Source organism: Oncorhynchus mykiss, chromosome 5 (genome assembly GCF_013265735.2).
Source record: "Oncorhynchus mykiss isolate Arlee chromosome 5, USDA_OmykA_1.1, whole genome shotgun sequence".
Lineage (NCBI taxonomy): Eukaryota > Metazoa > Chordata > Actinopteri > Salmoniformes > Salmonidae > Oncorhynchus > Oncorhynchus mykiss.
The window spans coordinates 27,677,858-27,698,788 of NC_048569.1; the positions used below are offsets into that span (position 1 = coordinate 27,677,858).

At 42.0% G+C, this 20,931-nt stretch overlaps 1 protein-coding gene across 1 annotated transcript in view; it reads left to right on the plus strand.

The window, feature by feature from the left end:
- Positions 1–20,931, plus strand: part of LOC110522888 (transmembrane protein 132C-like) — a 43,804-nt gene that overhangs the window by 2,496 nt on the left and 20,377 nt on the right. The window contains exon 2 of the mRNA XM_036976546.1: positions 5,182–6,082. Coding sequence (XP_036832441.1) covers positions 5,182–6,082 — 901 coding nt within the window. The remainder of the gene's footprint in view (positions 1–5,181; positions 6,083–20,931) is intronic.

The following is a 20,931-nucleotide window of genomic DNA, read 5'->3' on the forward strand; positions in this document are numbered from 1 at the left end:
ATATTACCCTATTTTGTCCTCAGAACAGCCTCAAGTTGTTGGGGCATGGATTCTATAAAGTGTCAAAAGCATTCCACAGGGATGCTGGCCAATGTTGACTCCAATGCTTCCCACAGTTGTGTCAAGTTGGCTGGATGTCCTTTGGGTGGTGGATCATTTTTTATGCACACAGGAAACTGTTGAGCGTGAAAAACCTGTCAGTGTTGCAGTTCTTGACACAAACCGGTGCACTTGGCACCTTCTACCATACCCTGTTCAAAGTCACTTAAATATTTTGTCTTGCCCATTCAGCCTCTTAATGGCATTCATACACAATATAATATATATATATATATATATATATATATATATATATATATATATATATATATATATATATATATATAATATAATTGAACAGAATAGAATAAAACATTATTGTCCATCCAGGATGGCCACCTTACATTTAAAGGATCACATACAGTGCCTTGCGAAAGTATTCGGCCCCCTTGAACTTTGCGACCTTTTGCCACATTTCAGGCTTCAAACCTAAAGATATAAAACTGTATTTTTTTGTGAAGAATCAACAACAAGTGGGACACAATCATGAAGTGGAACGACATTTATTGGATATTTCAAACTTTTTTAACAAATCAAAAACTGAAAAATTGGGCGTGCAAAATTATTCAGCCCCCTTAAGTTAATACTTTGTAGCGCCACCTTTTGCTGCGATTACAGCTGTAAGTCGCTTGGGGTATGTCTCTATCAGTTTTGCACATCGAGAGACTGACATTTTTTCCCATTCCTCCTTGCAAAACAGCTCGAGCTCAGTGAGGTTGGATGGAGAGCATTTGTGAACAGCAGTTTTCAGTTCTTTCCACAGATTCTCGATTGGATTCAGGTCTGGACTTTGACTTGGCCATTCTAACACCTGGATATGTTTATTATTGAACCATTCCATTGTAGATTTTGCTTTATGTTTTGGATCATTGTCTTGTTGGAAGACAAATCTCCGTCCCAGTCTCAGGTCTTTTGCAGACTCCATCAGGTTTTCTTCCAGAATGGTCCTGTATTTGGCTCCATCCATCTTCCCATCAATTTTAACCATCTTCCCTGTCCCTGCTGAAGAAAAGCAGGCCCAAACCATGATGCTGCCACCACCATGTTTGACAGTGGAGATGGTGTGTTCAGGGTGATAAGCTGTGTTGCTTTTACGCCAAACATAACGTTTTGCATTGTTGCCAAAAAGTTCAATTTTGGTTTCATCTGACCAGAGCACCTTCTTCCACATGTTTTGTGTGTCTCTCAGGGGCTTGTGGCAAACTTTAAACGACACTTTTTATGGATATCTTTAAGAAATGTCTTTCTTCTTGCCACTCTTCCATAAAGGCCAGATTTGTGCAATATACGACTGATTGTTGTCCTATGGACAGAGTCTCCCACCTCAGCTGTAGATCTCTGCAGTTCATCCAGAGTGATCATGGGCCTCTTGGCTGCATCTCTGATCAGTCTTCTCCTTGTATGAGCTGAAAGTTTAGAGGGACGGCCAGGTCTTGGTAGATTTGCAGTGGTCTGATACTCCTTCCATTTCAATATTATCGCTTGCACAGTGCTCCTTGGGATGTTTAAAGCTTGGGAAATATTTTTGTATCCAAATCCGGCTTTAAACTTCTTCACAACAGTATCCCGGACCTGCCTGGTGTGCTCCTTGTTCTTCATGATGCTCTCTGCGCTTTTAACGGACCTCTGAGACTATCACAGTGCAGGTGCATTTATACGGAGACTTGATTACACACAGGCGGATTGTATTTATCATCATTAGTCATTTAGGTCAACATTGGATCATTCAGAGATCCTCACTGAACTTCTGAAAGTTCTGAAAAGCACTGAAAGTAAAGGGGCTGAATAATTTTGCACGCCCAATTTTTCAGTTTTTGATTTGTTAAAAAAGTTTGAAATATCCAATAAATGTCGTTCCACTTCATGATTGTGTCCCACTTGTTGTTGATTCTTCACAAAAAAATACAGTTTTATATCTTTATGTTTGAAGCCTGAAATGTGGCAAAAGGTCGCAAAGTTCAAGGGGGCCGAATACTTTCGCAAGGCACTGTACATTCTCACATCACATACATTTTATCCAGTCAGTCCATCATACTGCATACACTAAAAACATAGAGGACATTGATACATTCACTCACAACTGACCGCTGCCCCAACTACACTGGATAGATAAAATTGACCAATACAAAAAAATGTAAACATAAAATAATTTATCTTCGTCTATCGGTGTTTTCATAATTTTCATAAAGAGTATGACATTGTTTCCGCACGTAGCATTGAATTCAAGGGAAGCCAGAGATCATTTGGCCCCAAAAAACATGTATAAAATAATAGCCAATCAGCGTTGAGCTAAGCTGAGTGAGCTCAACTGTGAATGGTCCTGGCGCACCAAATAAAAGTGTCAAGCGGAAGCCAGTTTGGATTTGGCTTCACTCCTATCACATATAAATAAGTAATTTATAGAAACAACTTGAATTGTTGCATCTTGTTATGTTGTTGTTCTCTGGTGGCTAGCTAGCTAAAATTGTCCCTTTCCTAAATTAGCCATGGATGGAGATATGGATTTGGACTTGTGGTTTTACTTAATTCTCCGTACTGGCCATTGGACTGAGAGGATGGATGTAATATATGTAGTATATTAATGTAGTAGGCTAATTAACTAGCTAACACTGCCCATAAAAGGAAGTTAGGCTAGCGAGCAAGCATTTTAGCCAGGTAGCCTAGGAAAACAAAAAATAAAATCATGTACTGTATGACACATGAGTGACTATGAGTCATAGACCATTTTGCCCCGTAGCACTCACTTCTGTCATCATGAAGTGCTTTGAGAGACTAGTCAAGGATCATATCACCTCCACTCTACCTGATACCTTAGACCCACTCCAGTTTGCTTAGCGCCCCAATAGGTCCACAGACGACCAATCGCCATCACACTGCACACTACCTTATCCCATCTGGACAAGAGGTATACCTATGTAAGAATGCTGTTCATTGACTACAGCTCAGCATTTAACACCATAGTACCCTCCAAACTCATTATTAAGCGCGAGACCCTAGTCTCGACCCCGCTCTGTGCAACTGGGTCCTGGACTTTCTGACGGGCCGCCCCCAGGTGATGAGGGAAGGAAACATCTCCAACCCGCTGATCCTAAACACTGCGGCCCCACAAGGGTGCGTTCTCAGCCCTCTCCTGTACTCCCGGTTCATCCATGACTGCGTGGCCGTGCACGCCTCCAACTCAATCATCAAGTTTGCAGACGACACTACAATGGTAGACTTGATTGCCAACAATTAAGAAATGGCCTACAGGGTGGAGGCGAGGGCCCTTGGAGTGTGGTGTCAGGAAAATAACCTCTCACTCAACGTCAACAAAACAAAGGAGATGATCGTGGACTTCAGGAAACAGCAGAGGGAGCATCCCCCCATCCACATCAACGGGACAGCAGTGGAGAAGGTGGAAAGTTTTACATTCCTCGGCGTACACATCACGGACCAACTTGAAATGGTCCCCTCACACAGACAGCGTGCATCTTCAACCTCAGGAGGCTGAAAAAATGTGACCTTGTCACCTAAAACAGTCACACACTTTTACAGATGCACAATAGAGAGCATCCTGTCAGGCTGTATCCCCGCCTGGTACGGATTTGGGGATGCTGTCACATATTTGTTCACGTTCGTCTTTAAAATCGACAGTGTCAAATCTTCCATTAAAGCAGATAAGGTCGTTTACAGTCAGCAATTGTATTGTTCTCTCTTTTACTCTCTCTTCCCATCATTGCATTAAGCCCTTCCCAAGCTCGTCTTAGATTGCCTGTACACAATCCATGTCTCAATTGTCTTAAGGCTCAAAAGTCCTTCTTTAACCTGTCTTCTCCCCTTCGTCTACACTGATTGAAGTGGATTTGACATCAATAAGGGATCATGGCATTCACCTGGATTCACCTGGTCAGTCTATGTCATGGAAAGAGCAAGTGTTCCTAATGTTTTGTACACTCAGTGTATAATAAGGCTGTGTATCCCATGGGCTTTCATACTGTATGTGCATTATTGAAAGCAGGATATGTATTGTGTACATCCAAAGCGTTTAAGGGTCCAACTCCTGCTGGAGCATATATTTGTCACAACATTGTCCACCAGGTTGGATGTTATACAGTTGTTGCATGTTATGTTATGTATTTTAACATCTGTTGCCATTCTCTTCTTCAACCGTATGTATTTTGTAATTACCGTGTAATGTAGCTACCCTGTAGTTTTCTGAAGACCACTGTGCAATGTAGGGCTCAGACAAGGTACAATAAATAGCCTGTATATTATAACAGGATTACACATATCCAGTGAAGTTGTGGCAGAAAAATACTTCCTAGATACATTTGTTTCATACTTTGCCTAGTCATTGTAGTGCTCTGCTGTTAAGCTGCAAACCTGTTCTCGTTGATGTTTACAATGAAAGTGATTGCGCTGGATTAGTTGGATTTGTCTTTTCCGCATGCACCAAACTCAACTGGTGTAGACTTTACTGTGAAATGCTAGTTTACGAGCCCTTCCCAACAATGCAGATTTTAATCAAATAAAATACTCATAAGTTAAGCTATATACAGGGAGTACCAGTACAAAGTACAAGGTATTTTAAGTAAATATGTATATGAAGGCAGGGTAAAGTGACTAGGCATCAGGATAGGTAATAATAAGAGTAAATAAAGAACAGAGTAGCAGCAGCAAATGATGAGTGTAAAATGTGTGAGTGTTTGTGGAATGTGTATGTATGTGTGTATGTGTTGTGTCGGTCTGCGTGTGTGTGTTATGTGTGGCTGTGTCATGATGGACTGTATAGTGAGGCAGGAGGGCAGTGGGCTAGCTAGGACTTTCAGTGTGATAAGTGACTGGTGTAAATATTGTTTTTCAGCAAACCTTCCCTGAAAAGCTTGGTAATCTCTTCTAGAATTCTGCTGAATTCACTGAATAAACACGGGTCACTGTGCATTAGAATTGCTTTTTATATCCACCATTATTACATTTTTAAACCAAATTTTCAGAAAATCCATTCTATAATAATGCTACTATATACTTTAAACAGACATACATTTGCTATGTGCTTTCTTTTTGCTCTATGCTAACAGCTGTATTTCATATCTTATCCTCTAGGTGTACACTGCCAGGAGCTGTCCAAGGACACCAAGAACCAAGCTCCCTTCCCTGTCTACCCTTCAGTTGGCTACCAGATCCTCAACGCAGACCACCTGCTGTTGAGGGACTACAGCCAGGAGCTGCTGGGGAACTCCAGCCTGCAAGCCCAGAGGCAGGCCTTCCTCATTACCAACCCCGGGGCGGGCCGCCTGCAGCCGGCCGTCAATGTCACCTTCGGCTCCCTGTCTGTGGAGAGACCCATCGGCCCAGAGCTGCTCCTTGGCAGTCGCAGGATCCTCCCTGTCATCCTGGCACGCCAGGTCCTCTCCTCTGCCCCCATTATCAGGATCCTCTTTCACATGCCCAGTATGGCCAATGGAGGTGATGCTGGAGGGGGCAGGGCTGGGGAGGGGGTGGAGGTGGGTAGTGGTGGGAGGAAGGGAATGGAGGAGGGGGCCCACTGTGTGACGGCGTATGCCTTCTGTGAGACGCAGGAGGTGCGGGGGGCATGCCTGCTGTCCCCAGGGGGTTTCTGTGTTGCCCAGTTGAAGCCCGACCTGGCCTGGTTCAGCCCCACCAGCAGCTCCGACAGCAGGGATAGACAGGGAGAGGTGCAGGGTATTCCCGTGGAGATCTACTTCCAGAGCCGACGGGACTGGACAGGCCAGTGTGTTCCCCAGGACAGCCTGCAGCATGTGGGGGTGGGGAGGGGCGGCCCAGTGGGATCTGGTATACCCATGAGGAGGGTAGGGAGTGTCAACATCCTAAAGGCACCACCTGGAAGCCCTACGTTCCTGCGTCTGAGGTTAGGGGGAGCCGTGGTGGTCCAGACCTCATCCAAACCCCTGAGGACCACCGACATGGCCACCTTCTATGTCTTCCTGTCCAGTGTGTCTGCTGTGGAGAGCTTCACTCTTAGGTAAGAGTAGGGCTGTACGATATGGGAAAAAATAGAATTGTGTTTTTTTTAGCAAATATTGCAATTGCGATTTGACTTGCGATTTAGATCAAAACATATGGTTGAACAGTTGAAATAATAGAAATAGAATGATTTATATTAAAAAGCTAAAGTTAAAGCAGCATTGTTCTTATTTGGAACAATCTGTTGACTGCAATTGATCAAACAGAACAGCATGCAAACTTATAGTCGATCTAACAGTGAGAGGTAACTGCAGGGTTTGAGTGATGGGACGGGGCTTGGTATGTGTGGGATGCAGCCACAAGAGGAGAAAAAAACAGAATAAACTATAAATACTGACATTACACGCAGCGTTTGAAAATATTGCATGCGATATGAAAATGTCAAAATATAGCATGCGACATGAATCTCTTGCGATTTGCATATTGCACATGTCAATATTGCAATTTCTATGTGAATTCAATTAATTGTACAGCCCTAGGTAAGATCACTGCTTGGATATACTGTCTGTTCAGTCCATAGCTAGAATATCCAGGTCACAATCGGATACATTAGCTGTGAAGATTGCACATAATGGTGTTGATATGACCTTTGTCTATTTATTCTATTGAGAGTTTTGTGTTGTCTAAACGTGCGGAACGTATTCTGCATGCACTGATACACTCTTACTCACTAATGGATCCATTCTACATCCTATTTGCTTAATGTAAATTTAGGTCTATATGTTGTGGTCGTACTAATGCATCATGACTTTTATCACTAAGTCTTACTGTGCCTTTTCTGTTACCTTGACGCATGCTACCATAATGTGCTGGCCCCTGGCTCAGAACATAAATCCATAAATAATAGAAAATTAAGAAATAGGATTTATGTATGGATTATGAAAACATTCTCAGAACACATAGCAAATGTTAACCTCTTTTCCTGTTAAAAAGATGTTTGTGTATATGAGGACAAAATAATATTGTGTGTAGTCAGAAATTAGAGACAGAATGTTTTTTATTGCCATTTTAGGCCTTGTGTAAAAAGTCTATCACCATGATGAATAAAAGGGCTCTTCTCAAAGGATAAGTTCCATGCATTTAAATTGTAACTTAAGGCCACTTGAATGGCGCCAGGGCGTGTCACCAAGGCCATGCTGTGGGACGGTTGAACGCTGGTGTGGCTGGAAGTCGTCTTGCTGTTCCGCTCCCTACACAGATTACAGACTTGTCGTGTGCCAGTCCCAGTCTACTTCACTCCCGACTGGAAGAAGTTCTAAAGGCAGTCTTCCATAGACAGGGAAATAATTGGGTAATGGATTCGGCAGCCTTCATATCTTAACATCCCATTAACGTTTGAAAAGGGATCTCTGAATTTTTTAGTTCATAAATAATGCATACATTTAATGGAGCAAGAAAACAAATAACTAACAACTGCCTGACTCCTTATGGTGAAAATTAACTTATTACGCAGGCAGCTTTATCGCGCCAAACACACAATTCAGTCTGTTTTGCAAAAGCTCTACTCGTTGCTTTGGATGCACATCACAGAGCAGAATAAAGTTGCTTTTATTGGAATGTTTTAGATCAGTATACCTTAAAGTAATTTCTATCGGCGGAAGTTTGCATTTTCCACTCTTCCACTCGTTTTGTTTGAAGAAACAGCAGAAAAGCTTCTGATACATTGATATCTCAAAGTGTAGGGGACAAAGTAACACACCCATTTTCTCTGATAACATAGAAGATAGAATGACATAGTGAAGTCAGCACGTTCCGTAATGTGAAGGACGAGCTCCTAGCAAAAAAAAACTCCCAGTCTGGCCATGTTTCGCAATGTAAGTAAAGAAAAGGACCTAGAAGTTTTTTTTTTCGGTTGTAGAGTTGTGTTTAGTTGTTTAAGGTTCCAAATGTATGTCATTTTGTTAAGCCTTCTAGGGGCGGTTTCGCAGACACAGATGACGCTTAATCCTAGACTAAATTGCACTTTTAAACTGGACTAACTGAAATGCCATTTCTCAGAAATGGTTTAAAATAGTCTCAGACTTGCACTAGTCTAGATTTTTAAAAATCTGATTTCCAGAAGGACGTTTAGAGTTCATCTAGATCTAAGTGAAGGCTTAAATTAAACCTGGCCTAGAGGCAGGTTTAACTTCTGATTAATGGATGTTGGCCCCAAGGTTGACCTTGGCAATGGAGGAAAATGGATTACCTGGACTAAAATCTATTTCTGTGACCATTTCCATATGTACAAAGAAAATTCTTGAGCCAAGGCTTTATCTAAGTCTCTTAGGATAAAGCCCATCCCTCCTTCCCTACAAGTACTGATCCCCTTGAGGTTTTTGGGATCTGGAACCTTCCATCATGAAACAGGAGATTTGTGTGGTGCAAATGAACTAACTGTATGCATAATCGTCCACAAAGTCTGCAATGCTATATGTGAACTGAAAGACAATTATACCAAGTTCCCTGATGCTGCTGACTGAGCCAACTACAAGGTAGAGTTCTATGAATATGGGAACTTCCCTGTAGTCATTGGCTGTATAGATGGATGTCATATTCCCATCAAGTTTCTCTCTACAGCAGATGCTGAGGAGTACAGGAATCGTAAAAACGGGTTCTCAGTAAATGTAAAAAGTGTGTGCAGTTCTCCAACATTGTTGCATTTTGGAAAGGTGCATCAAGGATTCCTCTTTGTATGCTCAGCTTGAAGGTGGACAACATAGTGGAATCTTACTTGGTGACAGTGGGTATGCACAGACCAACTTCTTGTTCACTCCCTATCTTCATGCAATAGGACCTGAGCAACAATGGTGCAACCAAGCTCACATCCGCACCAGAGGTATATTGGAACACATGCTTGGTGTATGGAAGAGGAATGTCTTGTGTAAGAAACACATTACACTTTTAACCAAGATGATGCTGCATTGTAATAATTGCAACAGCAGTGCTTCACAATTACCTCAAACAGCATGGCTGCCTAGATCCTTGCATTGAAGATGAGGATGACCCAGATGTTCCAATAGTTGAGGCAGACAATGACAGAAATGGACTAGCCTGCAGAGATGTTTTTGCTATGCAGCACTTCTCACAACAAAGATAGCTCAAGTGATTGAAGCAAACCGTAGACATGGATTGGTAACAAAAAAGGTTTTTAATTCACAAATGGAAATACCGGGACTCCGAACTGGTGCTGGTTTGAGAAGAACATTGGTACTGCTGCTGCTTCCTGTTTCTCTCCTCCTTCATAACCAACACAACATGAAGGATTTGCATCTTCATATCATGCTCTTCTTTTAAATACATTAGTTTGTGCTCATGAAATTCCATGGTCAGTTTCTCATGCATTCTCACACAATCTTCCCTCCTGGCTGCTGCAGATGTAGTGGGCTGACCTTCATCCTGCATTATCTCCTCTAAGCTATGGTGATCATCTGCCTCTAGAAAATGATTGCATTGCTGCATTAGAGAACATTATTTCTTCAAGAGTTGAGTTCATTACATAATTCTTATTATGGGAGTGCAAGAGATAACTGACACATTACATGTTCCCTGGAGTCCGGGGATTGCACATGTTGAATGAATGTGTCCTACCAAATGAGGACTGGAACAGTCCCCAATCTGAACTGTCCAAATTGTCATCATCGAGGATACCTTTCAGGGGTTGCTGGCTCAACATTTCCCCCAGCTCATCTGTCTCTGGGCCTCCTGGGTGTCCATCGCCAGTCTTGAAACGCTCCCTATGAGCAGTGGTGCAAGATACTTTAATAGAAAATCACTCAAGTGAAAGTGAAAGTCACACAGTAAAATACTACTTGAGTAAAAGTCTGAAAGTATTTGGTTTTAAATATACTTAAGTATCAAAAGTAAGTGTAATTGCTAAAATATACTTTAGTATCAAAGTAAAAGTACAATAATTTCAAATTCCTTATATCAGGTATTCCCAAACAGGGAAACGGCACAATGCCGTCGGGGTAAGCCAAATAAAAATGTGATCCACATTAAAAATATATATATATATTTTAAAAAAATTACTTAAAAAAATAAAAAATGAATGTTCTTCACATTTTCTAACTGTCCATTTAGTAAGGCCCGCATCCATAGAGACACACATCAGCTCTACTTTCAAAAATGTAACCCTCCAAGATCCCCCCACAGTTCCCCAATAGCTGTCCCTCAACCATTTGAGACCCCCCCCCCCCCCCCGGAAAAAAATACAATTAATTCCATTCCCCACCCCCAAGAACCCCCCAATGCACCAACAACCAAGAGAATGAACTAAAGAGAAAAAAGGAAAAGACAGAAGAAAACAGCAATCAACAATGCAAAAAAATGGACATCAATGGACATCAAGGACAACTGAAATCATAACAGCAATGCCAACTTTAAATGTTTGTGTGCATGTCTGGCACTATTACCTGTATGTGTGTGTTCTTGTATGTGTTTATTTGAATGAGAGTGTGTGGATATGCATTTGTACAAACACCTGCACGGCATCAGCCTCAGGCAAACGAGCATTAGTTGTAAAAATAATGCCACTTAGTGTCATTCAAATGTACTTTTATTATTTTTTATTTTGACTTTTTTTTCTCCTTTATCTTTTGACCATCAATCTCTCTCACATACAGCAACTCCACTCCCACTTGTCTCCAATTCCACATACCAACCCTCACCTTCCCTCAGCCCATCCCATCTATCTCTGCTGGCCACCCACTTCGTGTTTCTACGCAACACATATCTTTCAACTATGCTATGATGTTTAATGTATCTACAGATTGCGTGTTGAAGATAAATAATTTTACTAGGAGTATTAGTATATTAGTAATTGACTGACCCGGTCTCTCCAGATATCCTAACAGTACTATTTCTAGGGTCAATTTTAGATCAATGCTATGCATTTTCAGCCATTCCTGAACCTGAGGAAACACTTGCTGCCAAGGGAATGCCTGATATCTTGAAAGACGTTTTGGACACTACTGTGAAAATGGTTAACTTTGTTAAAGCAAGGTCCCTGAACTCTTGTGTATTTTCTGCACTATCCAATGATATGTGCAGCGACCATGTAACACTTTTACAACAAGTGCGCTGGTTATCAAGGGGCAAAGTATTGACAAATTTTTTTTAATTGAGAGATGAGCTTAAAGTTCTTTACTGACCATCATTTTCACTTGTCTGACTGCTAGCAATATGACGAGTTTCTCACACGAGTGGCCTATCTGGGGAATGTTTTTGCTTGCCTGAGTGATCTGAATCTTGGATTACATGGACTCTCCACAACTATATTCAATGTGTGGGACAAAATTGAGGCTATGATTAAACATTTGGAGCTGTTCTCTGTCTGCATTAACAAGGACACCACCAGGTCTTTCCATCATTGTATGATTGTTTGTGTGCAAAAGAATTCAAGCTTACGGACAATGTCAAATATGATATAGTGAAGCACCTGAGTGAGCTGGGTGCGCATTTACACAGAGACTTTCCCAAAACGGACCACACAAACAACTGGATTCGTTATCCCTTTCATGCCCTGCCTCCAGTCCCCTTACCGATATCTGAACAAGCAGTTCTGTGAAAATGGAATTGAATCAGAAGCCACTACCAGATTTTTGGATACGGCTGCGCTGCGCTCAGAGTATTCTGTCTTGGCAAATCGCTCTGTTAAGACACTGATGCCCTTTGCAACCATGGACCTATTTGAGAGTGGAACCAGACGGCATCATTTTCTTTATTTTTTAAATTTACTGATAGCCACGGGCACACTCCAACACTCAGACGTCATTACAAATGAAGCATGTGTGTTTAGTGAGTCCACCAGATCAGAGCCAGTAGGGAAGACCAGGGATGTTCTCCTGATAAGTGCATGAATTGGGGCTCCCAAGTGGCGCAGTGGTCTAAGGCACTGCATCTCAGTGCTGGAGGTGTCACTAAAGACACCCTGGTTTGAATCCAGGCTGTATCACAACTGGCTGTGATTGGGACAGTATCTTACCTGAAGTTGTATTTCTGTTGATGAATCATGCTGTTATAATTGGGTGGTTTGACACAATTTGTTTCAAGAGGGTTTTTTCAGTCAATGAAATTATCTTAACGTTTTCTTTTAACTCCGTCCATTATTTGGTTTAGGTGACCCATCCCTAGTTTTGGAAGCATCCTCAGATCAGCACTAAGTGCACATCATTAATCTAATTAGGCTTCACAAAGATTAACTGGTTAGTCCTTATTTACCTTAGTCTGGGACGCCATAGTCTAGAATTTATTAATCTGAAGTTAAACAATGTCACAGAAAGCCATTTTTTTTATCAGGATTTATTTAAGTAGAATTTGCCTAGTCCTGATTTAAATTAAACTCTATCCGGGAAACCGCCCTGTAGTGACTAAATGACAGCATAGGTTTTAAAAAATCATGTTAGCTAGTCTTGGGTGTTAGCCTAGGAGAACTACAAGATAGACGGGTGGGACGAAAGTAACACAACGTAAATTTATGAGCTGGAATAAAATACATTTTAATTTTACCAGGTAAGTTGACTGAGAACACATTCTCATTTACAGCAAATACCTGGGGAATAGTTACAGGGGAGATGAATGGGCCAATTGGAGGTGATTAGGTGACCATGATGGTATGAGGGCCAGATTGGTAATTTAGCCAGGACACCAGGGTTAACACTCCTACTCTTACAATAAGTGCCATGGGAACTTTAGTGACCACAGAGAGTCAGGACACCCAGGACACCATTTAACATCCCATCTGAAAGACAGCACCCTACACAGGGACATGTCCCCAATTCCTTCCTACTCTGAGGTATTGCGATCTTTTGACCAGAGGGAAGGGTGCCTCCTACTGGCCCTCCAACACTAATTCCAGCAGCATCTGGTCTCCCATCAAGGACCAACCTTGCTTAGCTTCAGAAGCAAGCCAGCAGTGGGATGCAGGGTATATAGCATATTGCTTTTATAATGTTAACAAAATATCAACAAGTGACTGAATGTTTAAAAATTATATATGACATCATTAGAATTCTGCTTTATTAATCAATTGACTGGATGGATCAGCTTCTCACATAAGCTTTTATCGACAGGTTAGTGGTTAAAATATATACCTTTATGATTCTGGGAGTCAATTACCTTATGTCAATCCATGGAAATGTGATAATGAGTTCGCCGTTTTTGAAGAGAATAAAGGAAGTTCATTCTACCAAACACAAGGAGCGCGCATGACAGCTGGAGCGCACCTGATATGTAGGGCTGTGCAGGAATATTAATTGAAAATTGTGAAAAACATCTCCTACTACATTCCCGTTAAATAGTTCCCCCCCTCTCATCAATCTACACCCCATAATGACAAAGCAAAAAAATGGAAATATCACATTTACATAAGTATTCAGAACGTTTACCCAGTACTTTATTGAAGCACCTTTGGCAGCGATTACTGCCTTGAGTCTTCTTGGGTATGACGCTACAAGCTTGGCATACCTGTTTTGGGGAGTTTCCCCCGTTCTTCTCTGCAGATTTCTCAAGCTCTGTCAGGTTGGATGGGGAGCGTCGCGGCACAGCTATTTTCAGGTCACTCCAGAGATGTTTGATTGGGTTCATTTCCTGGCTCTGGCTGGGGCACTCAAGGACATTCAGAGACTTGTCCTGAAGCCACTCCTGTGTTGTCTTGGCTGTGTGCTTAGTCTCATTGTCCTGATGGAAGGAGAACCTTCGCGACAGTCTGAGGTCCTGAGCGCTCTGGAGCAGGTTTTCATCAAGGATCTCTCTGTACATTGCTCTGTTCATCTTGCCCTCGATCCTGACTAGTCTCCCAGTGCCTGACGCTGAAAAACATCCCCACAGCATGATGCTGCCACCACCATACTTCACCGTAGGGATGTTGCCAGGCTTCCTCCAGACGTGACACTTGGTATTCTTGGTTTCATCAGACCTGAAAATCTTGTATCTCATGGTCTGAAACTCCAAGCTGGCTGTCATGTGCCTTTTACTGAGGAGTGGCTTCCATCTGGCCACTCTACTGTAAATGCCTGATTGGTGCAGTGCTGCAGAGATGGTTGTCCTTCTGGGTGGTTCTCCCATCTCCACAGAGGAACTCTGGAGATCTGTCAGAGTGTCCATGGGTTCTTGGTCACCTCTCTGACCAAGGCCCTTCTCTCCCGATTGCTCAGTTTGGCCGGGCAGCCAATTCTAGGAAGAGTCATGTTGGTTCCAGACTTCTTCCATTTAAGAATGATGGAGGCCGCTGTGTTCTTTGGGACCTTTAAAGCTGAAGAAATGTTTTAGTACACTTCCACAGATCTGTGCCTTAACCTCACTAGGGGACGTGGGTAGCGTCCCACCTGGCCAACATCCAGTGAAAATGCAGAGCGCCAAATTAAAAAACAGAAATACTCATTATAAAAATTCATAAAACATACAAGTGTTATACATCGGTTTAAAGATGAACTTCTTGTTAATCCAACCATTTCAAAAAGGCTTTACCATGCGATTCTCTGAGAACAGCGCCCAGCAGACAAATCATTACAAACAGTTACCAGCCATGTAGAGGAGTTACACAAGTCAGAAATAACAATACAATTAATCACTTACCTTTGATGATCTTCTTATGGTTGCACTCACAAGACTCCCATTTACTCAATAAATGTTTGTTTTGTTCGATAAAGTTCCTCTTTATATCCAAAAGCCTCTGTTTTGTTCAGTAATCCACAGGCTCAAACGCAGTCACAACAAGCAGATGAAAAATCCAAATAATATCCGTAAAGTTCGTAGAAACATGTCAAACTATGTTTATAATCAATCCTCAGGTTGTTTTTAGCCTAAATAATCAATAATATTTCAACTGGACAATAACGTCGTCAATATAAAAGGTAAACAAGAAAGGCTCGCTCTCGGTCGTGCGCATGAAAAATCTATGGGACACTGTAGGTTCCAGTCATTCAGAGTGGTCTTACTCCCTCATTTTTCAGCATACAAGCCTGAAACAATTTCTAGGAAGTACAATTTGAGTCCTAAATCAATTGATACTGTAATGAAAATCATTAGAAAACTACAAACATACAAAAATCCCACTTCCTGGATGGATTTGTCTCAAGTTTTCGCCTACCAAATAAGTTATGTTATACTCACAGACATTATTTTACAAGTTTTGGAAACTTTAGACTGTTGTCTATCCAGATCTACCAATTATATGCATATCCTAGCTTTTGGGCCTGAGTAGCAGGCAGTTTACTTTGGGTACACTTTTCATCCGGAGGTGAAAATAGTGCCCCTTATCCTAGTTAACACAATCCAGTCTCAGAGCTCTACGGACAATTCCTTCGACCTCATGGCTTTGTTTTTGCTCTGACATGCACTGTCAACTGTGGGACCTTATACAGACAGGGGTGTGCCTTTCCAAAACATTTCCAATCAATTGAATTTACAACAGATAGACTCCAATCAAGTTGTAGAAACATCTCAAGAATGATCAATTGAAACAGGATGCACCTGAGCTCAATTTCAAGTCTCATAGCAAAGGGTTCAAATAGTTATGTAAATAAGGTATTTCTGTTTTTTAATTTCTATACATTTGCAAAATTATATAAACCTGTTTTCTCTTTGTCGTTATGGGGTATTGTGTGCAGATTGATGAGTAAAAACATTTTTGAATAAGGCTGTAACGTATTAAAATGTGGAGGAAGTTGAGGGGTCTGAATACTTTCCGAATGCACTGTAAATACACCTTATGGAACAGCGGGGACTGTGAAGAGACACACACAGGTACAGACACACACATACGCACACACACACTACCACATGCACTCTTACACAAACACACATTGTAATATTGTTGTACGGTGGAATTATACATTTTTGTATTGTAGATATGTAGTGGTGTATGATATGATACTGTTCTTTTTATGTGTGATGTAAGTGCCTAAATGTATTTGGACCCCAGGAAGAGTAACTGCTGCCTTGGCAGTAGCTAATGGGGACCCCTAATAAATAAATAAAAATATACAAAACTGACCTGGACTAGCATTGAGGAGACTTTGGTGAAAGACTCTTAAACTCTCATGGCCTTGATATTATATTTATTTGAGAGAATAATCTCTATGCCCCCTGAACTTCCCAAATTCATTGACCCACTACAGATGCTTTTAGGCCTCTGTGCTTGAGTCCCATTGTAAATCATAGCCCCATACTGAGATTTAGAAAGGGGAGAGGACTGAAGGGACTGAGCCCAGTGTTTAAGGCCATGTGGAGTCTGGCCCGGCCTGGCCTGGCTTGGTTTGGCTCAGAGATGAGTGATTCTTCCTGGGGGAAAATCCATGCTCTACTTCACTCCTCCAGGCCCAATATTGAGTACAAACCCCCAGGTTTATGACAGATAATCCCTGTCCTGATTGAAAATGACTTGAGAGGTTAACCCTTTGGTTGAGAGATGATCTGACCATGGCTCCATTACTGCCTACTGGACTTTAATGTGAGTTTGTGTGTGTGCGTGTGTGCGTGCGGCCATACGTGAGTGAGTGTGTGCATGTGTGTTTGACGGTGGTCCCAGTCCCACAGTCATTGGAACAAGGCTCTCAATTACAGTAAGCATCTTTGCTGCTCTACCTCAGAGCCAGAGCTCAGAGACCATCCATTTCCAGTCTGTCCAAAGTGGCCAGTCTTTCTTTCTATGAAAACTCCCACTGTACAATATCAGCATATACAGCATATATCAGCATATAATATTACACTTAAAATGACTTGTGGGGAAAAAAAATGGGACTGTTGCATGGCTGTTCATTTTACACAAGTAATTTAATTTGCACCACAGTATTGCGGGTAATTTAAGGACATTTCAGGCAGCCCTGTCTTTTGCCTGAACAAATGTGATTGGTTGGTCCAAACAAATTAATACTTTGTCAAATTCAGGCCAGGGGATGATAACGTTGTGTATTTTAAAAAGTGGTATTTTGATGATGAGTTTGTGCTGTGCCTGAGAGGAGGTTCAGGAGGTCTCCGGCAGGCAGTTTATTTAGCTGATAGCCTGTTGGCAGTTCCCACCTAAATATATTGTAAAGGTGTGAGATGTGAAGGTAGTAGATGAAGAGGGGAGCTGTAAAAGATTACGAATGAAATGATGATGAGTTGACTTTGAGGAAGTCACACAGACAAGTTTCTCTTCATATTCCCCCTTTTCAACGTGATCTCAGGCAAGGATTTATTTAATCAACCTCCTCTTTGACTTTTATTTTCCTTTCCCCTTCCTGATCTCATACTTGGACTGTTTACTATTCCAGCCAGGCTGAAAATAGACTGTTGTCATCGGGCTTTGCCATTCATCTCTATAGTCCTCCTCAGGCAAATTAATAACTGTTGGTCTGAATCACTTCTCGTTCCTGATACTGGCCCATTAAATTGAGATAAAAAAAAGGTCCTCATTTATCATAGCAGGAGTAACAATATGTTTGGTTGGTGGATTGCTTGGCTCTAATGTTGGCCTTGCCTCAGTGAACCTAGTTGAGAGTGATTTAGTCTGGCTCCTGACCCAGAACTCGATCCAGATCTGCCTGGGTTAGTATTGATCAGACTGTCAGCTGTCACTGAGCACCAGTCTCTGTGCGTATGACTGAATCACACGCTCCAGCAATCAGACGGGACAAGGGGAGTGTCTGTGTGTGTGTGTGTGTGTGTGTGTGTGTGTGTGTGTGTGTGTGTGTGTGTGTGTGTGTGTGTGTGTTTGTGTGTGTGTGTGTGTGTGTGCATCTGTCTAATCCACTGCACTGAAATCTCTGTTATTATATTTATAAAGCTTACTTGTCGGTGTGTGTGTATGTGTGGAGATTAAGAGTTGTCTGTCTGGATGCGTGGTGGGACTTTAAGCCACTGGGTTATCACTTAATAGTGACTCTCATTCATCTGAATGTTGTCCCGCCATCATCATCATCTAAATGTTGACCCCAATCATTGTCATCTAAATGTTGTCCCCATCATCATCATCATTTTAATGTTGTTCCCAACATCATCATCATCTGAATGCTGTCCCCCTCATCATCATCATCATCTGAATGTTGTTCCCCCGTCTTCATCACCTGAATGTTGCCCCCATCATCATCATCTGAAAGTTGGCCCCCCGTCATCATCATCTAAATGTTGTCCCCCTATCATCATCATCTGAATGTTGTCCCCCCCATCATCACCGTCACCTGAATGTTGTCCCCCACATCATCATCATCATCTGAATGTTGCCCCCCCATCTTCATAATCATCTGAATGTTGTCCCCATCATCATCATCATCTGAATGTTGTCCCCATCATCATCATCTGAATGTTGTCCCCCATCTTCATCATCTGATTGTTGTCCCCATCATCTGCTGAATGTTGTCCCAGAATCATCATCATCATCTGAACTTTGTCCCCCATCATCATCATCTGAATGTTATCCCCCCATCATCATCATCTGAATGTTGTCCCACCATCATGATCATCATCTGTATGTTGTCCACCATCATCATGATCTGAATGTTGTCCCCCATTGTCATCGACATCATCTGAATGTTGTCAACATCATCATTTGAATGTTGTCCCCCCATCATCATTACAATCTTAATGTTGTCCTCCCAACATCATCATTCTGAATGTTGTCATAACATAATTGTTATCATCATCTGAATGTTGTCCACATCAACATCTGAATGTTGTCCCCCTATCATCATCATCATCTGAATGTTGTCCCCCCGTCATCATCATCTGAATGTTGTCCCCACATCATCATCATCTGAATGTTGTCCACCATCATCATCATCTGAATGTTGTCCCCCATTGTCATGGACATCATCTGAATGTTGTCCACATCATCATTTGAATGTTGTCCCCCCATCATCATCACAATCTTAATGTTGTCCTCCCAACATCATCATCATCTGAATGTTGTCCCCCCGTCATCATCATCTGAATGTTGTCCCCAATCATCATCATCTGAATGTTGTCCCCCCATCATCAGCATCATCATCTGAATGTTGTCCCCCCGTCATCATCATCTGGATTTTGTCCCCCCCGTCATCATCATCTGAATGTTGTACCCCATCATCATCATCTGAATGTTGTGCCCCATCATCATCATCTGAATGTTGTCCCTACATCATCAGCTTCATCTGAATGTTATCCCCCATCAAAATCATCTGAATGTTGTCTCCATCATCATCATCTGAATGTTGTCCCCCATCATCATCATCTGAATGTTGTCCTACCATCATCATCATCATCTGAATGTTGTCCCCAATCTTCATCATCTGAATGTAGTCCCCCATCATCATCATCTGAATGTTGTCCCCCATCATCATCAACTGGATGTTGTCCCCCACATCACCATCGACATCATCTGAATGTTGTGCCCCCATATTCATCATCTAATTGTTGTCCCCCGTCATCATCATCATCTGAATATTGTCCCACCATCATCATCATCTGAATGTTGTCCTCCCATCATCTTCATCATCTGAAATTTGTCCCCCCGGTCATCGTCATCTGAATTTTGGGCCCCCATCATCATCATCATCTGAATGTTGTCCTCACATCATCATCATCATCTGAATGTTGTCCCCCCGTCATCATCATCTGAATGTTTTGCCCCATCATCATCTGAATGTTGTCCCCACATCATAATCTGACTTTTGTCCCCCTGTCATCATCATCTGAATGTTGGACCCCATCATCATCATCTGAATGTTGTGCCCCATAACCATCATCTGAATGTTGTCCCTACATCATCAGCTTCATCTGAATGTTATCCCCCATCAAAATCACCTGAAAGTTGTCCCACCATCATCATCATCTGAATGTTGTCTCCATCATCATCATCTAAATGTTGTCCCCCGTCATCATCATCTGAATGTTGTGCCCCCATCCTCATCCTCATCTGAATGTTGTCCCCCATCATCATCATCTGAATGTGGTCCCCCATCATCATCAACTGGATGTTGTCCCCCACATCATCATCGACATCATCTGAATGTTGTGCCCCATATTCATCATCTAATTGTTGTCCCCCATCATCATCATCATCTGAATATTGTCCCACCATCATCATCATCTGAATGTTGTCCTCCCATCATCATCATCATCTGAAATTTGTCCCCCCGGTCATCATCATCTGAATTTTGGGCCCCCATCATCATCATCATCTGAATGTTGTCCTCACATCATCATCATCATCATCTGAATGTTGTCCCCCCGTCATCATCATCTGAATGTTGTCCCCCATCATCATCATCTGAATGTTGTCCTACCATCATCATCATCATCTGAATGTTGTCCCCAATCATCATCATCTGAATGTTGTCCCCCATCATCATCATCTGAATGTTGTCCCCCATCATCATCAACTGGATGTTGTCCCCACATCATCATCAACATCATCTGAATGTTGTGCCCCCATATTCATCATCTAATTGTTGTCCCCCGTCATCATCATCATCTGAATATTGTCCCACCATCATCATCATCTGAATGTTGTCCTCCCATCATCTTCATCATCTGAAATTTGTCCCCCGGTCATCATCATCTGAATTTTGGGCCCCCATCATCATCATCATCTGAATGTTGTCCTCACATCATCATCATCATCATCTGAATGTTGTCCCCCCGTCATCATCATCTGAATGTTTTGCCCCATCATCATCTGAATGTTGTCCCTACATCATAATCTGACTTTTGTCCCCCTGTCATCATCATCTGAATGTTGTACCCCATCATCATCATCTGAATGTTGTGCCCCATAACCATCATCTGAATGTTGTCCCTACATCATCAGCTTCATCTGAATGTTATCCCCCATCAAAATCACCTGAAAGTTGTCCCACCATCATCATCATCTGAATGTTGTCTCCATCATCATCATCTAAATGTTGT